The 16,717-nt window shown below is 39.6% G+C and overlaps 1 protein-coding gene and 1 non-coding gene across 2 annotated transcripts in view; one reads left to right on the top strand and one right to left on the bottom strand.

Annotated features, from left to right (window-relative positions):
- LOC124613136 (PMS1 protein homolog 1-like) overlaps nucleotides 1-16,717 on the bottom strand; it is a 122,595-nt gene that overhangs the window by 89,523 nt on the left and 16,355 nt on the right. The window contains exon 5 of the mRNA XM_047141753.1: nucleotides 13,950-14,075. Within this exon, the coding sequence (XP_046997709.1) occupies nucleotides 13,950-14,075 (126 nt within the window). The remainder of the gene's footprint in view (nucleotides 1-13,949; nucleotides 14,076-16,717) is intronic.
- Trnal-caa lies at nucleotides 15,366-15,440 on the top strand. Its single transcript has one exon. It is a non-coding gene; the product is annotated as a tRNA-Leu (tRNA).

Here is a 16,717-nt window from a genome sequence, read left to right as displayed (position 1 = left end):
CAGTCCTTTGCCAATATTTTAAGAATCTCGAGGTCACTTAAAATAAGAAATGAATGTTGCATGGCCTTACATGAAGACTGGTTCATGAACTAAAATAACATTACCAGTGTAAGAAAGCTTACTAAAGACAGAGTTTCTGCAGGCAGCGACTTCCACCTCTGATGGTCAAAACTAATCCAACTCTGTTCCACTCAGTAACAAACAGACATATTTAATGTGCTTTGGAAACATGGCACTGCCCTGTGTTCTTTACCTGGTGTTACTGGGGGTGAAGAGGGTATGTTTGTATCTGTTAAAAACTGCTACCCCCAGCAGCTATTACAAGCCATTACAAGCTAGGCTCAGCCCAACCAACCATTGAATTTCACATGTGTTAGCATTGTGTGTTTTCATAATGGGGATGCAGCACATGGTACGAGATCTTTTGACTTCCACTTGAGCTGTTGTTGTGAATAACCTATCCAATGGGCAAGTGCTCTACCATCTGGGCTACCCAAGTACGACTCACGACCCATCCTTACAGCTACAGTTCCAGCAATAGCTCATCTCCTACCTTCCAAACTTCACAGAAGCTCTCCTGCAGACAATGCAGAACTACAAGGTGTACAACTTTGCTTCTGCCGTTTTCTGATAGGTGACGACAACGGTAAGTAGCGGTCGAAAGAAACAGATCACAGACATCAGGCAGTTAGCTTGGACCTCGGTCAACATAACCTCATTCAAACATTAGACAATTTGTGTCTGCATCATAAAGTTGTTCTTGATTTAAAATGTCAGTTTACGAGCCTAATTCTCGTCATTCATGAGAGGTGTTACTGTTTTGTTTCAATATGAAGAAAACAGCAGCTGAGTCTCATCGAATGCTCTCAAGTACATATGGTAAGGACGCTATTAGTGAAAGAACGTGTTGTAAGTGGTTTCAAAGCTTCAAGAATGGTGATTTTAACGGCATAGACCGGCAAAGTGGTGGAAGAGAGAATGTTTTCGAATATTATGCAGAATTGGAGACATTTCTGAGTGAAGATGCATGTTAGACTCAAGAAGAATTGGCATGATTAGTGGGAGTGACACAGAACGCCATTTCAAAATGTCTCAAGGCTATGGGCATGATTCAGAAAGAAGGAACTCGGGTCCCGTGTGAGCTGAAACCAAGAGATGTTGAATGGCGTTTGTGCATTTGTGAACAGTAACTTCAGAGGCAAAAACAGGAGGGATTTCTGCATCGCATTGTGACCGGGGACAAAAAATGGGTTCATTACGATAACCCTAAATGCAAAAAATCATGGGGATATCCTGGCCATGCTTCCATGTCAATGGCCAAACCGAATATTCACGGCTCCAAGATCATACTCAGGATTCTGTGGGACCAGCTTGGCGTCGTACTATGAGGTGCTAAAACCAAGTGAAACAATCACAGGTGCTCGTTATTGAACGCAATTAATGCGTTTGAGCAGAGCATTAAAAGACAAACAGCCACAATACAGCATGATAAAGTGATTTTGCAGCATGACAATGCTCGACCTCACATTGCAAAAGAGGTCAAAATGTACTTGGAAATGTTAAAATGGGAAGTCCTACCCCACCCGTTGTATTCTCCTGACATTGCTGCCTCTGACTATCACTTGTTTAGATCAATGGCGCATGGCCTGGATGACCAACATTTCCGTCTGACTATCACCTGTTTAGATCAATGGCGCATGGCCTGGATGACCAATATTTCCGATCTCATGAAGAAATCACAAATTGGATTGATTCATGGATCGCTCCAAAAGATGAACAATTTTTTCGACGTGGGATTTGTACACTGCCTGAAAGATGGGAGAAAGTAGTGGCCAGCGATGGAAAATACTTTGAATGATACATGTGTAACCAACTTGTTTCATTAAAGCCTCAAATGTTGAGGAAAAAACGGCGGAAGCAAAGTTGTACACCTTGTAGCACTCCTGGAAGAAAGGATATTGTGGAGACATGGCTTGGCCAAAGCCTGGGGGATGTTTCCAGAATGAAATTTTCACTCTGCAGTGGAGTGTGCGCTGATATGAAACTTCCTGGCAGATTCAAGCTGTGCGCCAGATCAAGACTTGAACTACGGACTTTTGCCTTTTGAGGGCAAGTGCTCTATCATGTGAGTTACCCAAGTACGACTCACGACCTGTCCTCACAGCTTCAATTCCACCAGTACCTTGTCTCCTACCTTCCAAACTTCACAGAATTCCTGGAAGAAAGGATACTGCGGGGACACAGTTTTAATCTGCCATAAGTTTCATATCAGCACACACTCTGCTGCAGAGTGAAAACTACATTCTGAATAACCTATTTGTTGTCTAGTAGTCAACGTCATGCAGTGCCAATGTAAAGCCATGATATCAAACCCATCCTTTTCCTCTCTTTTTTAAGCCTTATTCCATCTCGCTAGTAAGATCGTCAGTCTGACAGATGGTCAGAGACAGTTTCGTTCATTTTCTAACCAGCCAGTAATAGAAACACATGTTTGTAAAGGGATCGTGGGTGTCTGTCATGGTAAGACCAATTTCAGCACCATCAGCCAGAGGCCACTTGATACAGACCGCCAAACTATGCTTCAGCATGCTCCTTGCCAATTTTGTATGGCATGTTACTATAAAGCATATTTAACTATGATCTTATTTTCTTCAAGTTTGTAGTGTAGCTCATGCCAAGACAACTGGAATATTTCTCATTTTTGACATTATGAGGAGCGTTGTTTATGCATTAGAAAGCACAGCCTGAAACGGAGTAAAGATTAATATTTATGACATTATGTTCTGTCTGTGTTTAGTAAAAGGCTGAAATCAATGTAGGCAATTAGAAACACCTGTGGCCTCTGAGGAGTGAGTGCTATTAACGAAGTCAGGTTGTGTCGTTTCAAGTATGATCATTTTTAGATAAATTAATCACCATGTTCATGAAGAGAAATAGGCATTGATAAAAAGACTTTTCTGCAATTTACTACTATGGTCAATGACAGTGTATCTCATGATTCACAGATGTGATGATCAATTAACCTTCATGCAACATTTGCATTCAGTAGTCATATTGAGATTAAAAGAAAGGAAGGAGGACTATTATACAACATCTCGTCGAAAACGTGATTACAAATATATAAATAAATAAATAAGTAAATAAATGGCGATGTGAAGTACTTTGTGGTAACTTCATAAGGAGAACATCAACACGGCAAAAATGTGAAATACTTATGTTGTCATGGCACGAGCTATACTACAAATTTGAACAAAATACGACCATAGTTATATGTGCTTATAGCAACATGCCATACAAAATTGTCATGGAGCATGCTGAAACATAGTGTAGTATCATCTGCAATGTTACATAATGTTATACTTGCTAATTCAAGTGCAGTGCTGGAGATCATAGGCTCTATGCCTAATGCATCATGATCACTTCAGCGGACACCGATCTGCATGAAGCAGCTGCTGGCTGATGGTGCTGAAATTGGTCTTACTATGATAGACACCCACGAACTATTTCACAAACATATTTCTGCAAGATTTTTGTATTACTGGCTGGTTAGAAAATGAACGAAACTGTCTCTGAGCTTCTATCAAACTGAAGCTATTAGCAGACAGATGGAGTATGGCTTAAAAAAGAAAGAAAAGGACGGGTTTGATATCATGGCTTTTCATTGGCACTGCATGATGTTGGCTACTAGACCACGGATATGTTATTCACAACAGCAGCTCAAGTGGAATTAAACACTTTTTGTACCAAGTGCTGCATACCCCTTATGACAAAAATATTATGGTAATACATGTGAAATTCGATGGTTGGTTGGACTGACGGTAGATTGTAATAGCTAAGGCGAGGGTGCCGGGCATACCAGTTTTTAACAGACACTAACATATCCCCTTCCTCACCAGTAATGCCAAGTAAAGAACACAGGACAGTGCCCTGGTTCCAAATTAAACATGTCCATTCACTACCGAGTGGAACAGAGTAGGATTAGTTTTGGCTGTCAAAGGAGAAAGTCACTGCTTGCAGAAACTCTTGTCTCTAGTAAGCTTTCTTACACTAGTAACTATTTTAGTTCATGAAACAGTCATCACGTAAGGTCATACAACCTTCATTTCTTATTTTAAGTGACCTTCAGATTTTGAAAATATTGGCATTGGACTGTGTTTCGATCTCAGACTCCAATTTTTCCATGGATTTGAACCCTTTGAGATGATACTGTCCCATCATTTCATCATTTCCTCATGATGCTAAACACCTCCAGGTCTCTACGAATGGTGCAATCCCAACTACTTGTGAAAGAGAATTTGAGAGCTGGGCCATTCCACGCCAAGTGGTCTAATATCGAGAAATGTTCCCACATGACCATAATGGATTTTGATGAAATTTTGTATGAACATTCACACATGTTCTCAATGAACACTGGTAAAGCTTCAGTTTCAGAAATTCAATACTTGCAGAGATATAGTCACTTGTTTGAAACCATAGCACAGCTTCCAATAGTGTGTCCTTGAATTTTCAGCAACTTTGAGATGAGATATCTCTGTAAGTATTTGCATGAAAGAAACAAAACTTGGCCATCTTATACAACTTTTAGAGCTCTTTAATGTAAAATATTGGGAAAAGGATTTCTGAGCAATTTTCATATAGATAATTTGAAGCAAAGTTGGGCGAAAAAATAGCTGTTTAAAAAAAATGCGAACTGTAGTTTTTTTATATCTCCAAAAGTAATTGTGGGATGTACATGAAACTTCGCACACCATAACTAACCAACACAGTCTTAGAATATAAAATTTAATTCTCCTATTGCTTTCTATTATTTCACAAATCTATGGTGAAGTTAACGATTTTTCAAAAAGTGCTAAGAATGGGTATTTTTAGTCACATTTTCCAAAAAAGTGTTTTCTCCAAACTCTTCTAAACTATGGTCATTAGAAAGAGCATATTCTAAACTATCTAGAAAAGTGGATTTGGTTTTGCAATGCAAGCATATAAGGCCCTAAAAAGTAGCATCATCAAAGAGGCGCACTGGAAGTTTGAACACATTTTTCTGGCACTCAAATTATACCTGAAACCTTTTATTATGCCTAATAAATGTTTATTAGTACCTTGAACAATTGAAATAAAAAGATCTGGTAAATATGCAATGAGACTGTCAGAAAAACTTGAAAACTATAAGAAGTAGCCCTTCTGCTTTTATCGTAAGTGTTCATCTGCATAAAACTCTTCTCATTTGTAAAAAAAGAGATGATAAAGAATTCAATGAATCATAGCTTCATATTTATTGTCCTTTTCAAAATTGTAAATATTTACAAGTGGAAAATGAAGACTTAATTTTTGGATTCAATTGTATAAAACATTTTTCCAAAAAAGAATCAGTTTGCTTGAATCATGCATCAAGTGATGTAAATTTTCCAATCAATATTGCAGAGATTTTAATACCTAGGTGTTGTAACCTGTGAATTTTTGTCTTAAAGTTATTAGGGAAACATGTGAAATTGGTTGGTTAAACATCTAAGAGTTTTAATTTTGTATTTAACCGCACTTAAATGTAGCCTACTACCTTGGTAAATACGTAACCACTAGTTTCCCAAAGAAAATTCACAAGATTCACTGTTTATAGAAAATATAATGGCAACAATTACTTTAACAATCAGATTGTTTCATTATTGTGAGCCTTGTTTGAACAATCAGTATTTCAGTGTTGTGTTTGCAACATAGTGAGTGGGTTCTCTTGACTGAGTGTGGCTTGTTAAGGGATTCGTAAGACCATCAAAGTTTATAATCTAATTTACAAAAAATTGTTTTGATTGTGTCTTTTAAGCATATATCTCTTATTAGATTTTTTTTCATTGGTATTATACATTGTGTATAATTTCATCCAGTAGCAACTTGTCTGAAATTTAAGCAGATTATAATTTGCACTTAGAGCCCAAATACCTCTGACACCTCTTCGTATGAAGACAACAACGACTACATGTGCGGGGTTGGAGACCTAGGCAACACAGAATTATTTGTTGCATTACCTCTAGCCAAAAATATGCACACCTCACTACTGGTGGTGAAACAAAAATGTTTCATGTATATTTGTAACTATAAGACAATAGCAAAAGCTGCCTGGTTCGAATCACTGCCAGGAAAAAATTATTTGTATCATCATTTCAGGTTCCAATATCACCCTATTGGTGAACATATTTGATATCTGACATCTGATTGTGCTTAATGAACAATACAAATATGTACTGGATTATACTCCTGTCCTTCACCACAACTTTACTTCATGGCGTTTCATGCTTGCGTGTGTTGTATCCGGAAAGTGCGGAACAACAAAGATTGAAGGCTTGAGTTGAAAAAAAGAATGTTTAATCTCTCAATTGAAGTTCACATAAGATCTGAATGCAAACACTGTCAGATGGAATCGTGCACTAAGTCCCTATCACAATCAAACAACACTGTCACACGTCCTTAGTTACAAGTGGTGTATCTAAACAGTTCACGAGACTGCAGCCTGACTTTGGCACCTCCGTCCATGGCGGAGTGTGTGTACTTTTAACAAGTCCAGGTGCATATAAGTACACAGGCTGCTGGTAAGACCACAGTGGCATGGCATGGCATGATTGGCCCGTAGTTGGTAGGTTGTTATTTTTCTTATGTACCCCAACTGGCGTTGCTGGGGTTACCGCGGAAGCAGCTTAGGAGTGATTGTGCCTGCGCTTTTAAGACACGGTGGTGCCGCTGCCTATTGGCCATGAGCTGAATACAGTCTGATTCCTGGCCACGAAGCACTGTGAGCAATGGTGCGGTCATTGATGATATTGCAGTGCATTGCACTTTATTATATACCTTTTCTGGTTACTTCTCAAAAGTAATATAAGCTTCATGTGGTTACCAGTGCAGTGCTAGAAGTATCGCCATTATTTGCAGATTTGGGCATTTAGCCTTGTAAACTGAGACTAGTGAGCACTTTGATATTATACGTCTCTTTACGCCTAGTCAATTCTCGATTAGACACACAAACTTTGTTTGATTATCAGTGGGTAAATAATGGAAATGTCGTGTGGCTAGGGCCTCCCGTCGGGTAGACCGTTCGCCTGGTGCAGGTCTTTCGATTTGACGCCACTTCGGCGACCTGCGTGTCGATGGGGATGAAATGATGATGATTAGGACAACACAACACCCAGTCCCTGAGCGGAGAAAATTTCCGACCCAGCCGGGAATCGAACCCGGGCCCTTAGGATTGACAGTCTGTCACGCTGACCACTCAGCTACCGGGGCGGTTCAAATTTGGATCATGAACAACAACTCTGTGTCATTTAATGAGTGTGATAAGACTTTTGAAGTGCCACTTATTGTAATGAAGTTTAATTTACAAAAATTTACAAGTGTTAGGGATGGTCTCATCTCTAATAATGTGTTTTATAATATTTGTTGTATTTTGATATTAGTTTACATCTGGATTGAACACCATATTGAGCATTTTCCTCTTGTCTTGTGGTAATCAGTGTGTATAATCAAATAACTGTACCCCACAGGGTTTCAGCATTTAGAGGACCTAGGACACAGCTACAGTATGTTAGTTGCATTCAGCAGTGGCCCACTTTTTGTGTTGACAAGTCTACATGCCTCATACAAAAATCCAAAATTATTAGAAACTAGGAATATTGTTACTAACAACCACACATTTCTCATTTATTGCCAAAGAAAACAACCAAAAGGAAACAGCTGAAGTTCTGTAATCACTGGTAGAAAAAGTACCTACACATCTGACATCTCACTGTATTTGTTTCTGACTAGTTACTCTTTTACAATATGCCTCAAAACACAAATTAAATTCAGCGCCTTTCTGACACATTATCCCAAAACACTATTAATGTCTCATGGACAAGTGAACATCTGTTAGTATAAGACTTCCTTTAATAACAGTGGTGTCGATGTTCATCATGCTTGTGATTATTTTAGCTCATAACACAATAGTTTGAGCACTACGCATCCAGTCCCCCCCACCCATTTGCTTTTCTCCAGCGTTTTCTTCATCATTACAAAGTATGAAAGGGGCTGCAAACACTTACAAGAAAGGCTCCTTTCGCCCCCACTTCTTCGTCACTTTTCAACATTAGGAGAAACAGCAGGCCTTTCCTCAGTCTTTCATAATTTTCACTGTACGGAGGCACCTAGAGACGTGACATGACACTTATTGGCTGAGCAGAGCTCTGAAGCACAATCACAGAATTAAGTCCAATAGTTGGGATGTTTTATTTCCCTCATCAGTTGACTGATATGATGCCCAATTCTGGATACTACTGATATCAGCTGTAGGGTGGGGGATGAGGGGGAGGGGGGGGGAGCAAAGGGACCACTGCATATATAACACAGCACTCATTCAATTTAACATAATGGAAATGTCGTGTGGCTAGGGCCTCCCGTCGGGTAGACCGTTCGCCTGGTGCAGGTCTTTTGATTTGACGCCACTTCGGCGACCTGCGCGTCGATGGGGATGAAATGATGATGATTGGGACAACACAACACCCAGTCCCTGAGCGCAGAAAAACTCCGACCCAGCCGGGAATCGAACCCGGGCCCTTAGGATTGACAGTCTGTCACGCTGACCATTCAGCTACCAGGGCGGACAATTTAACATCATTTGCTGGGAAGAATCAGCTTTGCACGTTCATTTGCAAATACGAAGTCAGTCTAAAAAGTATCCGACCTTTGATTTTCCCACGCAAAATAGAGACAATAGCGCAACACCACTGTACACAGTAAAGGCAGAGATCTTTATGCACAAGTGTGAATTTTGTCCCCACCTTCCAGCGCATCAGGCGCCGCCTGTTGGTCGCTGAGTGAGGTGCTACACAATGTGTTCGTCGAATTACCGATCCTCTCAAGATGACTGAGTAAAGATACTGCATCAAATTTTGTCAAAAACTTGGTGATTCTCAAAGCAAAATAATTTGTAAGATTCAGCAGGTGTTTGGAGAAGATGCGATGGGTGTAACACAAATTAAGGAGTGGTTCAACCAATCAAAAATGGCCACACATCAACGGAGAGTGACTATCGTTCGGGCAGGCCACAAACTGCTCGGAGTGCAGCTGTTGTTGAGAGGGTGCAAAATTTGGTGATGGTAGATTGGCGTTTGATGGTGCAGGAGATTGCCCAAGAAGTTGGAGTGAGTAAAGATTCTGCACACGCAATTTTGCATAATGATTTGAATGTGCACCGAGTGGCTGCAAAATTCGTGCCCAAATTGTTGTCGCCAGAACAAAAAGACCTCCGTTTCAATGTTGCACAGGACCTTCTGGACACCACCAACATTGATCTTGGGTTTCTGAGCACCGTGAAAACTGGAGATAGTCACGGGTGTACGGGTACAACCCAGAAACAAAAAGACAGTCTCGTAATGGAAGCATCCCGAGTCTCCAAAGTCAAAGAAAGTGCAGCAGCTGGGAAGCAAAATCAAGGAGATGCTGACTGTCTTCTTTGATGTCCGTGGAATTGTGCATCACAAATATGCACTGGAACAACAAACAGTGACAAAGGAGTACTATCAAGCTGTTCTCCGGCGACTCCGTGACACAGTTCGGCACCAAAGACTAGACGTGTGGGTGGCAAAAAACTGGCAACTGCATCATGACAACTCCCCCGCATATTCATCCCACTTGATCCAAATTTTTCTTGGCCAAACATGGAATTACAGCCATTCGCCAACCTCCCTACTCTCCAGACATGGCTCCTTGCGACTTCTGGTTGTTTCCAAAATTGAAGACGCCACTGAAAGGATCCCATTTTGAGAGTAGAGAAGAGATAATGCGGAACACGATGACGGAGCTGAACACCATTCCAAAAGAAGACTTCCAGAGGTGCTTCCAGCAGTGGAAGGATCGGTGGGCTAAGTGTGTGCAACCACAAGGGGCCTACTTTGAAGGGGTTAGGGTCCCAACCCCATCATGCCAAAAGTCGGATACTTTTTAGACAGGCCTCGTACAGGAGCTGATGGTGGAATTATTTGGATTGGTACATAAATGATTACATTTCATACAGGTCTCTTCTAGGTCATGACAAAGAATGCGGAAAACATAGGCAGCAGAGGTGCTTTACAACTCCATACCACTGCAACCACCACTATCAGCCATTCAACATCCCCAGCTAGATGAAGGACTCAACCAGATGCCCCCATGCAAAGTATTGTTTTTTTTTTTCTTTTTTTCTAAAGCACTGCTTAACAAGAAAAAGGTGAAGCACCCAAAGACAGGGCGAAAGTTAATGTAATTTCGATCATGTACACACCATCGGTTGGTATGTATGAGTTGCAGTTCTTTCTGACAGATAGAATGGCCACCAGAGTTGTTACCAGAGCTGGTAGGGTATAAAAGAGGCATGAACAGTGTCAAATGTTAAGCGATAACTGTAAAAGATACCCAGATCATGGATGTAGAATAAGACAGAAATCTGAAACATACTTTTGTTTACATGGTATTATCAAGCTTGGGCTGCAGTCTAGATCAGGGACAGTAGTAGTCACACTGGTGTTTCTCTACCGCTCACGGATTGACAATGCATCAGTTTCAGGTAGTCGATGAAATGATATTGTCACGTACCCAAGCAAGAGGCAAGAAAATGAATGTCTAGCACTGAAAAGAGACCATTCTCTTCTTCGCTGTTGTCACAAATTTTTTTTTTTTTCTGAACATATGAATTACTACGTTGTGATTGTGTTGGGACCCAATAGTAGCAGTCAAATATAAGAAAGATTATAAACTTCACTGCAGTGAATGCATGCAGCAGTGAAATTTATAGTCTTGCTTGTCACAAACATTCAGCTATTTTTTTTTTCCTGAATATGTTGCAATTTCCAAGAGTGTAGTTATACTCAGACCACAGGGTACAGTTAAATTTACGATCTTCGTCGTCAGAAATATTTGACTCCTCCCCCTTCCCTCCAGTATGTCACGAATTATGGAGTTAGCCATTGTTAGTTAGAATGTGACAGTGTGGTTGTAAGTTACACAAGCGAACAAATGTGAAACCTATATACCTCATTGCAGTGACATATTGATCTGTAGCTTGGCCTTTGGCTTAGGCTAAGTTGGAATGCGATAGTTTTATTTGCAAAAATTAAATTAAAAATCTGAGTTACAGCCTGAGCCAAGATTTTATGTAATTACATATTCTGTTCCTTTATATTCAGTTGTAAGAAACACTGAACAGTTTAATATTATTGTGGGATTATTATACATTTTTGTAAGTCCCATACACTTTCTTTACATAGCAAGAAAGGAAAAAAAAATTTTTTTAATAATGTGTTTCTCACACTGCCATCAATCCCATTACACTCAAAGCTAAATTGCACCAGTTCAAGTGAACAACAATGACTCATTTTAAACACTTTCCTTTCCTGTTCTCAAATGCTTCACAATATGTAACAGCCACTTGCAATCACTTGCATTTAAGTTAACCATGGTACCAGCTGCATCTTCATTGTCATCAAAGCTGAAAACATGGATTTCAATGACATACGATCATTTCATTTTCATTTCTATTGACAGTGCTTACCACTGATAGTAAAATAGTCCTCTGCCAAACTTGTGATAAACATATAGGATGTATGATCAAATCTCAAACTGAACAACATTTACAAAGCAATCTATGTATTAGGCATAAACAACAGATTATAGAAACAAGTCCTACTTACACAGTTGCAAGGACAGCCTACATCATCTAATAGTGAGTTTTACAAAGAACTGTGATTCACATTGATTACAATGAACAGACCCTGGAACGAACTTCAGGTACCTGAATTCAAACATTTCTTACAGGAATACTGCAACCACAACATTCCTGACAAGACCACCCTCAAGAAGAATTACCTGGATTCTTGCTATGTCGATATATTACAAAAAATCAGGGCTCACATTGGAAAATCACCTATATGGATTTCTGCTGATGTGACGACGGCCATTTCATCGCTAATCTAATACTGGGCAAGTTGGAGTCTGAGGTTGCATCTAATTAATTTACTGTAAATCTTTGGAGGCAACAAATAGTTCAACAACTGTTACGTTCATTAATGATGGATTCAAGGTACTAAGGCCAGATGGCATAAAAGAAGAGAGGGTCCTACCGATGTACATACATGCTTGATAGTGGGGAAACTGCTTAATGTATTTTATCCAAACTTACTGCATGTTACATGTATGGCTCATGCACTGCAGCAATTGGCAGAGACAGTTAGGCACCAATTCCAAGAAGTAAATACATTGATATCAGCAATGAAGAAGGTTTTCTTGAAACGTCCTTATCATGTACAATACTGCAAGCAGCAGCTACCTGACGTATCTCTGCCTTCACAACCAGTGATAACAAGGTTGACAATATGGACTGAAACTGTGATTTTCCACAGTAAGCACTTTGAAGCTGTGAAGTCAGTGATGAAGATTTTCTTCTGATTCTGCAGAGTCTGTGAATGAATCCATGTCAGCATTTAACAATTCTAAAGCGCTCAGTTCAGTTTCATACATTACAAGTCCCTTCAGTTGGCTTCCTGAGAGTATCAATAAACTGGAGACTACAAGTGTGGCTCCCCAAGAAACTATGGTAATGACAGAAGATGCTGTTCCAAAGGTGAGTGTTATAACAGGAGAAGTGGATGGTGTAACTTCCAGTAAACTGCAGTCCATGCTGAATAAGAATCCTAGGTGTTCACACCTTGTTATTTTGTATCAGTGAAATTCTAGAATCTTTTAGAATATCTTTCCTAGCAAACTCCCTCTGTATAAATATGCACAGTTTACTTCTTGCAGAGTTCAGCAACTTTCTCGGTTTATAAAAACATATTGTATGATGGAAGACTGTGCATGGCAACAAAACCTTTGGATTCGTATTTTATAATTAATTATGCGTCCCATTCCAGTGTGACGTAAATGCTGGAATAGGAGACACTTTTATTTCAGTATTTTGTAGCAGAAGTGAACTGATTAAGAATTAACGTAGATATTTGACTACCCTATCTGTGAAATTTTATACATATAAAACTTCTGGATTTTTTACATATAACTGCATCATTACATATGTCATAATTTTGGTAGCATATTTGTGTACATATTTCTTAATTTGATATTACATAAAAGCCAGGCTCTAGTTATGACACATATTTGACTTTTTCTTCAGCATATCATGAACTACAAGAATGCAGTTAGGTTTGAAATTACAAGCATAGCATAAATTAATTAATAATCTTGGCTGTCTAAATATTTCTCCATTTCTTCCACAAGCGTTATAATTTTGAATTTTGGAGGTTGTGGTATATTGACATGAGAATGTGCAAATATTACTTCGGAACACTGTATGTCCACTACTCTCTAATTGGCTGCGTAGACCCATCAGCTGACATACAACTGTCTTTCCCATCATACTTCACGGCAATTGCTGATAACACTGCTGCGTGAAACATACGCCACTGGCCTTGATCTAGACTTTTACTCCAAACTTGTCACAAATATGTAAATGTATGTACATTGAAGCACATAAAATAATGCTTAGGCTATTGTAGCCACACACCATCAAACATAAAGCAGCTTAAAAAACACTTATTTACATTAATCACACTACAGCACTGAAGATGTTCACATTTACTCAAATAATACATAAAGAATATTGAAACACATAATAGGAGATTTAAACCACACACTAATATACATGCTTACAAGATAAGCTGTACTGAACTATCTGTTATTACAAGCTAAATAAGTTAACTTTATGAAGTCACTAAACCACAAGGAGTGATCGAAGAGGAGACAATATGGTAGCGCGAAACTCTACATTATTTATGCCTAGTCACAACATATCAGCAGATATTTTTCTTGTGTTCTGGAGTTTTTCAAAGCAGAAAAAAACATGCCTGAATTTACTACTATTGTAGCTAAAGTTAATAAAGATAAAAATATCTCACAAATACTGAGCTCACCTTCTCAATTTTTGCGTATTTTACAGGGCGTTTATTAAAATACGTCATAATGCTGTTTGAACTGGCTTGACACAATGCTGCAATATCAGTGCAGTTCTTCAAAGGAACTAATAGTTCAAAGTTCACCTGAAAGAAAGAAGAGCTGCTAGTGTAAGGCTTTTCGTCTAATTTTTTTTAATAATAGGTTTTAACAGCAAGGTGATGGCAGTTAATCAACAACAAATACACATCAAGATAAAATAATTTTGAGCTTTTAAAATAAGTGATCCGTCCACCAGGAAAGTGAGAGGGAATAGCACTGAGACTTCGGGCTGGCCTGCTTATGTGTGTGAGCAAGTAACACAACTCATTTCTGCTGTATCCTAACTCACTTCTGTTTCTACACTGTCAAAATAACATGAGAGTCCAACAATTCCAAATTATACGTGGACAACAAACAGTAAGGTGCATTCTGCCCCAAGAAAGAACAAGATCACAAAATATTTTTACTGGCATGCAAGTATACTGGTTTCATAGAAAACTGACAATCCTTCAGGATCAGATTCCTCACGTAAACATAACAGAAAAGTCAATGTGAAAATTCATAGTTTGCAAACATTGTGATGTCTAATGTAGCATGTTAGCTGAAGGAACTACACTTGCCACTTGCTTTACTTTACAAACGGTTCACAACACTCCACAAAAAGTGTCCAAGATGTTCATAATACACCTGAATACAAGCTTCAGCTAGCCACTGCAGTGAGTTTTGAACATGCATATATTGTCTATTGACATAACCTGATACACAGATGTAAGATAGTCCTGGAAATTGTTCACCTCTAACTTCCTATGATGGGGGTAATACTATTTAAGCACAACAGAAGAAGAATATAGAAATCACCACAATTACAATAGCTGTAGGCCGCTCTTCAAAAACTGCTTGTATCTGTATATGTGTGGATGGATATGTGTGTGTGTGTGTGTGTGTGTGTGTGTGTGTGTGTGTGTGTGTGTGTGTGTGTGTGCGAGTGTATACTCGTCCTTTTTTCCCCCTAAGGTAAGTCTTTCCGCTCCCGGGATTGGAATGACTCCTTACCTTCTTCCTTAAAACCCACATCCTTTCGTCTTTCCCTCTCCTTCCTTCTTTCCTGATGAGGCAACAGTTTGTTGCGAAAGCTTGAATTTTGTGTGTATGTTTGTGTGTCTATCGACCTGCCAGCGCTTTCGTTCGGTAAGTCACCTCATCTTTGATTTTATATATAATTTTTCCCACGTGGAATGTTTCCTTCTATTATATATATATATATATATATATATATATAAAAAAAACAAAGATGATGTGGGGTGGGAGGTTCGCAGGAGAGCTTCTGTAAAGTTTGGAAGGTAGGAGACGAGATACTGGCAGAAGTAAAGCTGTGAGTACCGGGCGTGAGGTCGTGCTTCGGTAGCTCAGTTGGTAGAGCACTTGCCCGCAAAAGGCAAAGGTCCCGAGTTCGAGTCTCGGTCGGGCACACAGTTTTAATCTGCCAGGAAGTTTCAAAGATGATGTGACTTACCAACGAAAGCGCTGGCATGTCAATAGACACACAAACATACGCACAAAATTCAAGCTTTCGCAAGCAACGGTTGCTTCGTTAGGAAAGAGGGAAGGAGAGGGAAAGACGAAAAGATGTGGGTTTTAAGAGAGAGGATACGGAGTCATTCCAATCCCGGGAGCGGAAAGACTTACCTTAGGGCGGAAAAAAGGACAGGTATACACTCGCACACACACATATATCCATCCGCACATACACAGACACAAGCACACATTTGTAAAGGGAAAGAGTTTGGGCAGAGATGTCAGTCGAGGCAAAGATGTTGTTGAATGACAGGTGAGGTATGAGCGGCGGCAACTTGAAATTAGCGGAGGTTGAGGCCTGGTGGGTAACGAGAAGAGAGGATATACTGAAGAGCAAGGAGAATGCACCAGCTGTCAACAGCAGATCATGCTTACTGGTTGTGGAACTGAGTCAGACGGTTGTTGCAATTTTGGTTGAGTTTGAGGTCGTGTTCCCTTGAAACATCAGCTGGCAATATGCCATTAAATATGTACACCTATTTGACATGGTCAATGGAAACAGTCATGGTCTTGCTATTGAGGAAGTATCTAACGTCCATGCACTTATTTCTAACACATGATGTGCACTTGTGTATGGAGCTTGTACAGAAGATATCACAGAGTCTGCGTGAAGTGTTAAGTGTGAACAGCTAACCAAGTTGTGATACAAATAACAGTGTGATGTGTTATGTCTGGAACATTCATGCAGATGAAAACAAGTGATGCACTCACACAAGTGACACAGAAAATCTGGTTGATCTCACCTCGTGGACGGCAGAGAATCGGTGTTGACGAATTCACCCAGAAGATGTATTGCTATGCTGAAAATCAGTTCTGGCACTGAAGCATCTATGTCTGGTTCATAAGCATTTACTGTCCAAATAACATAATTGATAGAGGAGTCGTCCAAGTTGTGCTGAAGCACATGAGAGCAGCTTTGACTAAACAGTGTCTTCACTCTATCAGACCCTTGCTTGCTGGGTGGTAACTCATGGTTTTATGGAGCTAACCGCTGAAAATGCAAGCTTGGCTAACAACTCTGATTCAAATGGCCTACTGCAATCTTTTGTTATGCACCGTGGGAAACCAAATCTTGAAACCTTGTGAACACAAAGGTGGAGGCAAATGTTTTCTCAAAATTGTTGTCCAATGGCATTTTTTCTGGCAATCAAGTGAAACAATCTCTGACAGT

The sequence above is a fragment of the Schistocerca americana genome, chromosome 4 (genome assembly GCF_021461395.2).
Source record: "Schistocerca americana isolate TAMUIC-IGC-003095 chromosome 4, iqSchAmer2.1, whole genome shotgun sequence".
Taxonomy (NCBI): domain Eukaryota; kingdom Metazoa; phylum Arthropoda; class Insecta; order Orthoptera; family Acrididae; genus Schistocerca; species Schistocerca americana.
Note: the sequence above shows the minus strand (reverse complement) of the source record. Positions and strands in the feature narration are given on the sequence as shown.